Genomic DNA, 13,343 nt, shown 5'->3' with positions numbered 1-13,343 from the left:
GACCCCAAGCTTTCAAACAGGAGATTATCAGGCTCCACTGCAGTGCGTCTATTAAAACACCATCTCTCTTGGTCTTCCAATTGTGACTAAGGAGACATGGGAACAAAACAACCCTGCCCATACTTGTCCAGCTTTTGTTTTGAGCTCAAGCCAAAACGGTCAGGAGGTTCCTAGGAAAAACCAGTCTGACAGGGTGTGATGTTGGTAGCAGTAATCCCAGGGTTTATAGTCGACAATAAACCCAGAGGAAGTGAAGGTGCTTTACCTGCAGTGATTTTGAACCTTGATAAGTTGTGTAAACTTAGGCTGGTTAGGCCTGAAGTCTGTTATTTTATGGATTAATGACCGGCCAAAGGTGAGCAACTGTCCCGGGGCCCCAACAATCTGCTTTTGTTGTTTTGTGGTTATTTGATTAATTCCTAAATTGTTTGACAAATACAAACTCAAGGTGGGTCCTGGCTTGTTTGTCAGACATCCTGGATTCAGTAGTTTTTTTAATGTTCTGTGCAGGTAATCAAATGTTTCTCATTTGGGGAGCAATAAAACGAAACTGCGAATGAAGGTTGTAATTCCCTTCATTCAAATGGAGGTAGGAGGATGAGAAGGTAGGACTTTTACCAAGAATAGCTTGTTTGTGTTCCAAAAGATGGGGTCAAAAGAGGCGCCTCGTGGGTTAACTTGGCAATGGCCACACAGGATTTTAGATCAGATATTAATCAAACGCTTCATTTGTGTGTTGCAGCCACCAAACATTTAATGGTTTAGTTTTGCAAGGTCGAACTCAATAATAAGCTCCGTCACGTGGACCTTGAGGAGTATTTTATTCTTTCAAGCTCAATTTAAAAAGCAGTTGTATCTTATTAGTTGAATAAATGTTTAATTTTAAATAATGATGAAATGCGGCCGTCCGTCCTTGAGCAGTAACGGGTAGCGTGTCTAGGTGACACAAGTAGGCTACGGGTAGCGCGTTCATATTCATTCGGCACAGGTGTGACCGTGAGCTCATCGGCCTTCGTGACTCAGCCAATCACAGCGAGGCACCGGAGCTGACCCGTAAAGGTGCGTAATCGTAACGTGCAGCCAACCGGAAACGTGTAAAGGCGCAACCCGCCGGCAGCTCTGGATGCCCCGCGGTGCGCGGCGTGCGTTCACGTGTGTGTTTAAAGGGCTACTTTGGGGCTGCGGGTGCCGAAACGAACTGCAGGGGGCATCCTCACCCCTTGCGCGCGGAGAACCCACACACACACGCACACAATTCTCTCAACACGCACTGCACACACGTGTATGCGCTCTCACACGCACCCCTCCTTCTGCCAGACTCCCAGGCCGAGCGGCGTCGCCATACGGAACATCCTGCCCTCAACGGAGAGGGGGAGGAGAGAGCGAGCCTGAGTGTGTGTACAGAGAGAGAGAGAGAGGGAGAGACAGACTGTGTGTGTATTAAGAGAGAGAGAGAGAGACGAGGTCTGGCGTCTCCCGGTAGTAAACCTATCAGGTCTCGAGCTAAAAACTCGGGAGAAACAGAGAGAGCGAAGCGGCCTCGCGGAAATCTCCTCGCTTTACTGGTACCCGGACCAGCAGCAGCAGCAGCAGCGCGTGAAGCCTTGGATTAAAAAGCCCGACTAGAAGGACGGATGGTCGCGCGGACGGGCTGCGCGCTCTGAAGTTGGCCAGACTACCGAGACACCTCCGGCAGGCAGCGGCGGCAGCTTTCCCCCCCTCTCCTCCTCCCCGAACCCCGTGAAGGCAGCGGCGGCGGCACCGGGAGGCTGTGCCCGCGCACCCCGATATTATGAAGCTTCCTTGGCTCCTGGCGCTCGCGGCGCTGCTTGCTCACACGGCCACGGTAAGCACCAGCTTCAGATCCTTTGTTAACCGGGGGAGCTCTTGTGCACACGGGAGCCAGGGCATTTGGGCTACATGCGTGTGCGTGCGTGCATGAGTGTGTGCGTGCGGCGCGCGTGCTGTGCGCTACCATCAATTAGACAGTGACGGCCGGTGATCGGTAGGAAATCCTGCACTCGACCTACTTATCAGCCCTTATTGGCCGTCCGTGACTCCCGCTAGGGGGGCTGGCGACTCCCGGGTCCCCCCCCCTCTCTCTCTCTCTCTCACATACACACACACACACACACACACACACACACACACACACACACACACACACACACACACACCAGCCTTTGTGTCTCAGTGTCGGGGTTTATTGTGGCCTATGTCCCCTCGAGTCAGGAGATGTGTGTGCGCGTGTAATTAGCGGGTAATCTCTAATTGAGCTTGATTACGGCTCTTTGTGCGCTGCCTCGGTATGTGGTGTCTGTGTCTCCAGCTCACATCCGGCCCTTATTAGGGGGGGCTTCAGTCATACTGCGGGTTTAACGACTTTATTAGCGGGCTCGTCGCGCTGTAGGACGTGTGTGTGTGTGTGTAGGGGCGGGCGGGTAGGTGGGGTGGGGTGTGTTCCAACCTGTGAGGTGCGCGCTCCCTTAACGGGCAGATAACGGCGGCCCCGGTGTGTCGGGATGCCAGAATCTGACCAGGGGCATCCTCCCGTTATAACCGGAGGGGGGTGTGCGCGCGTGTTTGAGGCAGTGTGTTAGTGGAAAGTGGGTGGGGTAACGGGGACGTTAACGGCGATGCGGTGCGCGAAGGAAGGCTTGTGTGGAATGATGTCATCGGGAATCGCGAGAAGGGAAGCTGATTAGGAATGCGCGAGCCCCCCCCCCCCCCCCCCCTCACCACCACCACCTCTCTCTCTCTACACACCTCCTCTCCGGAACCATCCCTGCCGAGCTTCACGCGCCCCCCTCCCCTCCACCCCCTTTGCACGCCCACACCTTCCGTTACCGATTAATCCAGATTTATCCTATGAGGAAGAGGAGGTGGGGGGAGGAGGACGGTTGCTTATTGAATCATTGAGAGAAAAGGAAGGGAGCACCAAAAATAGTCCAAATGCACGATGTCATTTTGAATGTATCATAAATTCAGAAAACATTTCCCCCCCCCCTCATAATATCCCTCCTGTCTGTGTTGGTGATGCTCACCAATGAGTTTATAGTAATGTTTATAACAGCAGTACACGATGTTTTAACTCCTTAACTTGAATATTAATGAGAAGATGTGATGTTGGGCTCCTTCTGATGCCCACCTACTCCCTTCTGTGCGATGTTCAAGTTCCCCATGAAGTCTGTTGCAACCAGTAGCCCACTCCTTTATGATAATATACAATCTATATTCTTCTCCCCTCACTGAATCCAGAACAGAACAGTATTCTCCAACATGTGCAGCATGTGAGCACAATACAAAACTAGAAGTGTAAAAAGATGTTTGACACTGGACTGCAGAACCCACCTTAGCTGATATTGTATTTTAATGGTGCAAATTCCCTGAGAAGTGTTGTAATATTTATCGGCCTATTATGGAAACCAATTGCTCTGTACCTGAGGCTTTCAAGGTGCCCTCTAGGCCTGAGGGCCGTTGGTTGCCTTTCTTTCTTAATTACCAAGTGACAGCATGGTCTGCTATTGTTTTCGCCTTGTGAGACTGTGTGTGTGTGTGTCATCGTAGCAAAATGTGGACCTGGAGGCACCTACTGCAACCAAAAGTGGTTTTGAGTAGTTCACCAGGTGTTTATATGTCTGTCTGTCTGTGGACAGACTTGGTCACTGTGATAGTGTCACAGTCGGATTAAAATGAAGGTCGAGTCAGAGTCGCCATCGCACCGGTGTGATCCCCGTCTCTGGTCTGGCCTGCCTTCATTTCTTTGCTTGGGTACAATATTTGTATTGTCAACATCCTGGACTTCCTTTGTCCTGCGTCTCCTGTGATGCTTCACTGGTTAAGGCAGGGGTTTTCAACACCACACACACACACACACACACACACACACACACACACACACACACACACACACACACACACACACACACACACACACACACACACACACACACACACAGAGCGATTATTACTGGGTCAGTCGGTTGCAATCATTGCCAAAGATCCTTGGCATCCAGCTGACCTAATCTGTCTTTAAGTATACAGATGGAGACAGGTGTTAGACACCTACACACACACACACACACACACACACACACACACACACACACACACACACACACACACACACACACACACCCGTCAACAGTCTAATAATTGCAAGACTCACCTCAAGCAACCCAGGCCTTGAACCCACATGCACACATGGCCCTCGGTCACATGCGTTTGCTGACAGGATCTTTCTTTAGATGCCTCTTGGCCTGAAATCAAAGTCTCGCGTGTGTGCATGTCTTTCCTCTGATGAGTGATCCCATGGTGTCGTGTCTCTGTGGGTATTTCCTGTTATCGGAGTTGTGACATCATATCCGGGCGACTATATTTTACACGGGAGACCAATTTTCCCACAGACATCTGTTGTATACCATGGATAGCCTGTGTGTGTGTGTTAGTGTGTGTGTGTGTGTGTGTGTGTGTGTGTGTGTGTGTTGGTGTGTGTGTGTGTGTGTGCATCCATCTGCCTCCATGAGAGTGCTGACTGTCCATCTGTCTGTGTGGGCTCCAAAATAGTAATCTTCACTGCCATAAACTTGTTCTCGCGGGCCCTCGGTCCTCGAAAAAAAGTGTGTGTGCGGCGGAAAAGCGTCGTGTACTTGAGGATCATGTTTAACTCATGGAATGAATCAGTGTTTTGTGCCTCTGATAGCTGACAAAGCCCCCCATAGAGAGACGAAGAAAGAGAGAAGGAGCAAGAAAGAGGGGAAAAAATAGCCCCAGCGGGGCGGATTGAGGGAGAGTGTGGAATGTGAGAGGCAATTTGACACAGGAAGTGGGTCCTTCTCACTCTCCTGGAGGACAAAGTCCCCTCACACACATGCACACACACACACACATGTGTACACACACACACATCCACACAAGCTGGCAGGTAGAGACGACTCCTGGTGTGGACGAGGTATTTCAGGTGGGTGTGTGAACGGATGGGTGAGGGTATGGGGGTCACCCTACAGTGCATGGAGGAAATGAAAAGGATCTAGGTTCATATCCGGAGCTCCGTTCAAAGGGCCGCCGACGTCTGGAGGTGAGCGTGGACACAGAGCGAGAGAGAGATTAATGATGGTCTTTAGTGAGAGAAAACATCTCTCCTCCTGTCCGGCCTCTCCCCCATTTCCTCACTTTTGGCTGTTTGCCTGTGTGTGTGTCGGATGTGTACGCATGCTGCTCACCCCATATCTGAAAGCAATTTCTTATCACATGGAAAGGACCGCCGCGGCGCCGCATTTGACTGAAATTAGCTTTTCTTTTCTCGCGGAGTGAAGAAAGTTTTCCGAGTCTGATTCGACTCGGAGGGAATGGAATTTCCCATTTACTATTAGGCCGATAAAGGCGCGTGAGGACGGAGACAACCGCCTTCACAATAGCCGTTATTTCTGTGTTTCCTCCCTCTGAGCTGAGAGAACAACGGGAGCTCAGACTCTGCACCGACTAAAAGCCTTGCCCTCTATAGAAAGCTATCAATACGAGTGAGGATAAATCAGAGGCGGTCATTATTTGCCCAGAGAGAGCTGAAAAGACATCGCAACAATCCCTGGGACCTTTTTACATCCAATGTGAAACTACATTCTGATAATTTGCGGGTCACAAATATTTATCAGACATAGTCTATCTTTTGAACGTTTCGGTACTAATCCATGCTTTTACAGACTTCATTGTTGTTATTCATTATATTCCTGCGGCCTGTTTGCAGAAGATTGAATGGTCTTTCTACCAACGACACAGGGAGCTCATTACTCCAGTGTGGCCTCTCTCCATTACAGCGGAGGTTAAAACTCACTATACATGGTGAAGCCATGAGCACACGCAGCCAAGTCCAGTGGATCATTGAACTCTCACATTTCCCATCAAAACAGCAAGATTGTTTATTCGTCTTTTCCTCTCTCATTAATCATTTCGTGACCGTGTGGAGGAGCCGAACCCCCAAAGTAGTCAAAACGAGCTCCTCCAGCTAAACCAGGGAAATAGTACTTTTACATGACAGTTTAAATCATTCAGCTGATAATACTTTTACATTAAATGACTTTAAATGCAGGTTATTTGTACAAATAAGTCATTTTAAACTGCAGGATTGGAGCTTTCACACAGACAAAGGATCTGATTGCATCTTCAAATACGTTAACATTCTTTTTTTACCTGGCTGAGGTGCCATATTGTTGTACTTTCCCGTCTGTGTGAATCTCTGTTCACACTGCCAGTCACAGTTTTCAAAAAGTACCTGTTTTCCTCTAATAATTGGCTCCACAAAATTGTGCAACATTGAACTTTCCCAGTGGAATGTGTTCAAGTCATCCCACGAATTAGAAAGAATGCACTTATCGCCTGAATTCGTCCAGCTGGAAGCTTTGGCTCCCTCTCGTCATGACTATGAACACAAGTGCCGACACGCTTGCTGTATGCGCCGATGCACAATTAACATTAAAGTCCCGATTATCTTAAAACACACCCCTCACACACTCGTGGTGCTAGCGGATAGCCGGGACGGTGTGCAGCAGTTTTTGTTGATTCAGTGAGTCAGAGGGAGACGGAGAACGCTGGAGGTGTTTTAGGTAGGTCAAAACGGGCTAGAAACACAGCTTGTATGGATACAACACACACACACACACACACACACACACACACACACACACACACACACACACACACACACACACACACACACACACACACACAGCCTCCCTTGCAGTAATTGGGCAGCACTGTGCAGACATACTCACATACATATTCTCTGGAGAGGGGGGGTGTAGATGAATATAGAGAGAAGAGGAGGGAGGGAGAGGAGTGGAATGGAAAAAAAGGGAGGTGCACGGACAAGGATAATGTGTGAAGGAGTGGGAGAAATAAGATGGGGAGAGGTAAGAATGGAAAAACAGTTAAGGTAATGGCGATTTGGAGATGCTAGATAGCAGAGGATGTGGAAGAGGGGGAGAAAAGAGGAACAGAACGAGGACCGAGCGGTTGGAAAGGATGAAAAAAAGGAGGGGTAGAGCCCAGAAACTGACGAAGGATGGGAAGAAAGAGTGGGAGGCAAGAGGGAGAGATAATATTGGGACATGAGATGGAGAGAAAGAAGGGGGAGGAAGGGAGGGGGGTTCGATGACGGGGTTGGAGCGAGGCCACAAGGATGGAGATGGAGGGAGGGAGGGAGGGAGACAGCGCCAGGATGGAGGGATGTCGAGTGCGGGCGAGGGTTGGGGGAGGGAGGCGTGCGCCGCTCATTCCCGGGAGACCGGGCTCTACCTGCTCTCAGCGGCCGTCTCCATGACAACCAGCATGGCTGCCGCTGTCACAGCTTTATCGCCCTTCTCTCGTCTCCATCCCCTCTTTTTCTCCTTCCTCTCTTTCATTTTGCTTCACGTCACCTCTGTTGCTTCTCTCATTCGCAGCTTTTCATATCTCCTTCTCTGTTTTCCACTCCCTCAGCCTCTCTTCACTTCCTCCTTTCCTTCTGGCTTGTCCGTCTGTTCCACTGCAATACATTTAAAAAAAAAAAAAACTATAGAAGTGGAGGGACGACAGTTGTGTTTCACTTTTACAGTACAGTGTGTTCCTGCTTGTGTGTGTGCGCGTTTGTGCAATTACAGGACTCATAATTAGAGAGCATAAACGCAGTAACGGCTCCCAAAACCACAAAGCATTCTGGGATTTCTGTGTGTCAGAGCTTTTGCTATAAATGAAAACCTCAAAAACAGGGTGCCTCCTCCCTACCAACAAACGTGTGTGTGTGTGTGTGTGTGTGTGTGTGTGTGTGTGTGTGTGTGTGTGTGTGTGTGTGTGTGTGTGTGTGTGTGTGTGTGTGTGTGTGTGTGTGTGTGACTGAGAATCACATACCGTCCACCAGCGCAGTGGCTATGCTAAGATGTTACTGTTTTTTAAATAATTGATCTCATCACTTATTTTATTAATTTGTGTATTTGCATCCCTTTAGTACATCTCACTTTCCTCGCACGTTTCCCTAACGACGGGGTTATTTGGTTAACGAAGGGCCGGAAGGGCGGAGTCACGCAGAGATCAAACCTAACGCGGTCCAATGGGACTGCTGGAATGTGTATTTCCTGGCAGGCGGCTGATAAGAGCGAGCTGAGGCCGCGATGAGGCCTCAGCTCGCCTTCACACTCCTGATCAGTGTCGTTGCTATGAGGCCGGCCCCGATCTGACCTCCAACTGCCTCTATCTCCCTCTCCATCTGTTGGCCCGTTTGGATGATGGTAATTTGTCGGCAGCTTTGCATTTACACAGTTTTGTCACTTGAACTTTTGTCTTGGGATATTTTTCTGCCTCTATTTATAGCCTAGGTAAATATTCAAACTGGTTGGTGAAACTCTTAGTTTAACGGATACATTGGCTTTAATCATGACTGTCCATTCTTGATATTGGAAATAGTGGTTGACAAAGGCCCACTTAAAAGCTTCTTCTGGAGCATTCGGCCATATCAAATGGACTTCCTCAGGAGATGGGGTTTTCCACGTTGGCCCGGAGACGTCTAGTCAATTAAATAGTCTTGATCTTGATCTTTCAAGAGAAAATGCCAAACGTTCCCTGAATACTACTTGTAAAATGTTCTGAGAATGTGCTCCAGGAACTTGTGATGGCTGTTATTTTATTTTTTTTTAGTTTTCGCTCCAGTCATGAAGCCAGATCTTTTCTGCTTTCTAAGCTCTGTTTAAGGAACTTGTTCCTTTGGCTGCATGTCATAGGTAGAGATGCTTTTGACCGCCTCTCGTTGGAAATGCTGTCAGCGCTCCTCTGGGAGCCCATCTTTGAAAATGGCCACTATGGCCACTCAAAGCCCACTAAGTTTGTTTGCTCTTAATGGCGGTAGAGAGTGCTGGTAAATGAAGACACGGTGGAAGACGGCCAGTGTGTCGTCCCGGGGGATTGTCTCTAACGTCCTGCTGGAAGAGGTAAAGATCACGTAGATGAGAACAATATCGAGGCCAAAATCTAGATGGAAGAGATTTTGCATGTGTGAAAATTTGAATGGCTTATTGTACGTTGACACATTTGTGAAAATACTTTACTTCATTGACGACTCTCGTGTCTCTTGTGGTGGAGGAGTCTCAGGTCAGCAACAGACAAATACCATCATTTTGGTTTCTATTTTCAAACCCCATCTTCTAGTCATCTTTTCCTCTAATAAAGAGCTTTAGTCCGTTTTTGATTTGATTTGTTGCTCTTCTGTGTGGGGGAGGAAAATGTCTTCATAAATTGCATTATGATTTACAGTATGACAGAGATCTCCCTGTTTGCAAATGGATGTGTGCTGCCTGTGTGTCTGCGTGCTTAAGTGGAGACTGGTTGCTCACTCGGTTATAGGATGGACACAGGAAGTGAGTATTTATAGATCCGGCCCTCAAGTTTGAAGTCGGGAGGGGGGGCTTCCTGAGTGGTACACAAAGGGGGAATTTTATATAGGTGCGTGGTTCTACATGCGTGTGTATACATGTCGAAACCGAGGCAGAGGAGGCGATGAAGGAGCACGGGGAGGTTGCTTGTGCGAATGAGAAATACTGTGTGAGGAAGGCATGTGACTGTATGTGTGCGTTTGAATTATTTAGCCCGGCGTCCCGACAGAGGAGTGAACGAGGTCAGGAGCTCATTGCTGCAACGTTTTTCCTCTCTCCATCAATCCATCTCTACACCCTCCACCCGCCGGCCCTCCTCCTCCTCCTCCTCCTCCTCCTCCTTCGTCGTCGCTGCAGAGCTCCTCTTTTATTCTGCCTGTTTTAATAAACAGGAACTTAGTAACAAAAGGCTTCCCACATGTTACTCATGTCCCTTCAATTATGGGCAAGTCATGAGGGAAGAACATCGATCCAATTAAATACAGACACTGAAACCCACTGTGTGAGTGTGTGTGTGTGTGTGAGTGAGAGAGTATGTGTGTTTGCGTGGACTCTCTCAAGTAAACCTTTGAACCCCAGTTCTTTAAAGGGCTCTTTCAAAGGCGTTTGCAGTTTGAACGAGACATTGAAGCTAATGAGTGTTGTGCAAACGTGTGTGTGTGTGTGTGTGTGTGTGTGTGTGTGTGTGTGTGTGTGTGTGTGTGTGGGTGTGGGTGTGTGTGTGTGCGCGTGTGTGTGTGCGTGTGTGTGTGCGTGTGTGTGTGCGTGTGTGTGTGTGTGTGTGCGTGTGTGTGTGTGTGTGTGCGTGTGTGTGTGTGTGTGGTTGGAAGGGCAGGGATTCTGTAATATTGCTTGGTGGTTGCAGCAGATTCTCTTTCCCATAGGGCCTTTTTATAAACGCCACCACACACACACACAAACAGACACACACATGCACACACACACGCGCACACACACGCACACACACACGTTGTCGCGGCGGCAGGTGATTCATCCTTAATCTTTCATTCCAACAGTTGTGGATTAGCCCTAATCTTAGCCAGCAGAGACCCAAGTCTGAAGGGCTGACTGACACTGAGTGTGTGTGTATGTGTGTGTGTGTGTTGTCTATTAAGCCCTTCACGTGTCATGATAATTGTTTCCATGTCGGACTGAGGGGTGCGTCTATCTGACAGAACATGATGTGACTGAAGCAGATTTACATGACAGAATGACGGGTCACACAACACTGAGACATTAGAGACAGCAGGAGGAGGAGCTCAAGGCCATGACTCCACATTCCTAATCTGGCCCTAAAATGAGCTGTATTAAGTTGGGTTATAGTTTACATTTAGGGCAGAACGATTATTTTCCTAATTGATTACTCAGCCAATTATTGTTTTGATGAAGCCATCAGTGGAAAGCAATGAAAACTGTCCATCACAGTTCCCCAGAGTCCAAGATGACGTCATCGTTTGTCTTTTTTTGTATGGCCAATGGTCAAACACCTAAACGCTAAAGTTACTAAAATACTAAATAAATTATCAAAATAGTTGGTAAAGACTTTTACCATTTGTCCTGACTTTTCTCCGGTCTTTTACTTTTTCTTGTGAAATCAGAGCAGTTTCTCTTCTGTCCTATACTTTGCTGCTGCTGACGGATTTCTATCAGCACCAAAATAGTTGTGAGGTTTAGGCTTCATGGTAATCTAGCGGTTAAGATGCAAACCATAGACTATGTTTACAATGTCCCCAGTTTGAGTCTTTTTTTTGGGAACGTTTTTGCTTTCTATCCCCTCATTCCCTGTACTGCCCAGCACTGAGGCTCAATACCCAACCCTAATTGTCAAAACATACATTTGGCTTTAGTCCCTCGCTGAACATAAATTGCTTCTTAACTACAGCTCTTGGGAAAGAATTGAACAAAGCAGAAAAAGGTGTGGTGGCAGGTTAGAAAGTGATTAAATATTGTGCGGAGACGGAGAGAGAGGAGATTCGAAGAGAATGAAAGGGGAACGGGGTCAGATGCAATCACAGACAAAAGTGATTTTTAAAGGAGGGGTGGTGGCTAAAGTGCAGCAACGGATTAGAAAAAAAAAAAAGAGTAGCAGATTGGAAAGAGGAACTGAATGCTGCCGACGTGGAGAGGAAAGGAGGGGAGGCTAGAGACAGAATAGAATTTGTTAATATGTAAAAAAGGTAAAAGGATATAGCTCATCAGAAAATCGTGTGAGGCGAATTGGGGGAGGGATTGGCTGCAGGTGGAGTGAAATGATAAAAGAGCAGAGACGCTGACGAGGGAAGAAAAAATAGGAAAATGAAAGGGAGATGGATGAGCTGGATTGGTGTCCTGGTAGCAGCAGAGAGAGAGAGAGAGACTGGCGGTTGAGGCCGGCCTGTAAAGAGCTTACAGCAGCTGAGACAGATTGAATGGGGAGAACAACCTGGACAGGATTACACCGAGACAGGAGGGCCGTAAGAGCAGATCGTATCATAACCCATATATCCCCCAAGTCCTCCAGTCGCACACTTCCACTGGTTTTACCACTTTGTCACCTCGCAGGTTCAACAATCACACTTTAATTAAAGCCGGCACGCGGTATCAAGGAATTAATGATCACCGGTTGTTACAGCAAACACTCTGGAGCTAATCCACGTGTAAGACAATCATTCTGCAGCCATTAGTTTCTTAAATCCACCTCTTATTTAATCAGTTAGTCAGTGAGGAATGTTGCCCACCAAAGGATGAAGGTTTAACTGTGCCTTTAAAGCACAATCGGAGTTGGATGAACCCGCTCGGCACCTGAAGCTCGGTATGATATTTATTTTTTTCAGGCGAGGGGATTTGACAAGAGGCCGAAGGCAGATGACACCGTGTTAGCAGAAACGGGGAACTCCTGTTCTGCACATTTTACCCATTAATCCTCATTATCTCCTCGCTTCCCCCCACCCGCTCCCTGCATTTGTAACGCTGACAATTTGCCGTCTGAGGGGGAGCTACGTGTCTGAGTTATTTATTGATGAACCACAGTTTATAACGATGCTGCAGCAGGAGTTGCCAGATCTGGTCCATATGCACAAGCAAAGCAAATACGATTTTCTGAGCTCAAATAGTTAATTTGGCCTAAAGATGACAAATCATTACCTATTTTACAATAAAAAGCATAAATAATTCCAGCAAAAAAGCATATGAAATACATCTTCTATAAATAACAATATGCTATCCCTATGGGAGTGGATGTAAATGGGTTAAACAGCTGATCACAGGCTGGGAACCACCGCCTTATACAATAACATCAGATGATGCAAACTATAAAAAATATTATCTGCCGAGAGGACACAGCCCTTCATTGAAATGTCTCATTTCCTTACTGGTTTCTCATGACGGCTCATGAGTCGAGGTCTTCTGACATTAATTCATTAGAGTTAATCAGTGTCTCATGATAAGCATCTGATGAGGTCACAAGCATTCAGTCCGTGTGGCTCATTAAGACGGAGACCATATGCTTAGAGCTCACTCCGCCGCCACATCTCACAACCTGCGTAATTAGTGTTCGATATCGAGAGCTGTTATGAGACACGGAGAATCAATGGAGGATCTGGCTGCGCCGACGGCCCCCTGGGGTGACACCCATCGGCTGGAGGCTGCTTCCGGGGCTCGGGGATTGGCTGCCAGTTCACGAAAAGTCAGTCAACCAATGGGAAGGAGCCAACAGAGCATGGCAAGGTCAGCTCTTCGGGGTGTCCCTGGAGCAGCAATTTGTTTACCTCTGCTGTGTGTGTGTGTGTGTGTGTGTGTGTGTGTGTGTGTGTGTGTGTGTGTGTGTGTGTGTGTGTGTGTGTGTGTGTGTGTGTGTGTGTGTGTGTGTGTGTGTGTGTGTCAGAAATAGAGGTACGCCATGATAATAATATGCATCATGCCCTCTGCACACTCTCGCAAAGGTGCATCTTTCAATTTCAGATTGAATTA

At 47.8% G+C, this 13,343-nt stretch overlaps 1 protein-coding gene and 1 long non-coding RNA gene across 5 annotated transcripts in view; one reads left to right on the top strand and one right to left on the bottom strand.

Annotated features, from left to right (window-relative positions):
* Positions 1 to 6,729, bottom strand: part of LOC311028397 — a 75,216-nt gene extending 68,487 nt beyond the window's left edge. The window contains exon 1 of the long non-coding RNA XR_014598718.1: positions 6,691 to 6,729. This is a non-coding gene — a long non-coding RNA (uncharacterized lncRNA). The remainder of the gene's footprint in view (positions 1 to 6,690) is intronic.
* The window catches only part of sdc3 (syndecan 3), a 30,607-nt gene continuing 18,704 nt past the window's right edge, over positions 1,441 to 13,343 (top strand). For all 4 annotated transcript variants that reach the window (XR_014598715.1, XR_014598716.1, XM_084032917.1 and 1 more), the window contains exon 1: positions 1,441 to 1,846. Coding sequence is in view for 2 of the 4 variants with exons in the window: in XM_084032917.1 (XP_083889043.1) it covers positions 1,793 to 1,846 (54 nt within the window). In the remaining 2 variants the exon portion in view is untranslated. The remainder of the gene's footprint in view (positions 1,847 to 13,343) is intronic.

The sequence above is a fragment of the Eutrigla gurnardus genome (assembly GCF_963514095.1).
Source record: "Eutrigla gurnardus genome assembly, chromosome: 17".
Classification (NCBI taxonomy): Eukaryota; Metazoa; Chordata; class Actinopteri; order Perciformes; family Triglidae; genus Eutrigla; species Eutrigla gurnardus.
This window is presented reverse-complemented; position numbering and strand designations above follow the sequence as displayed.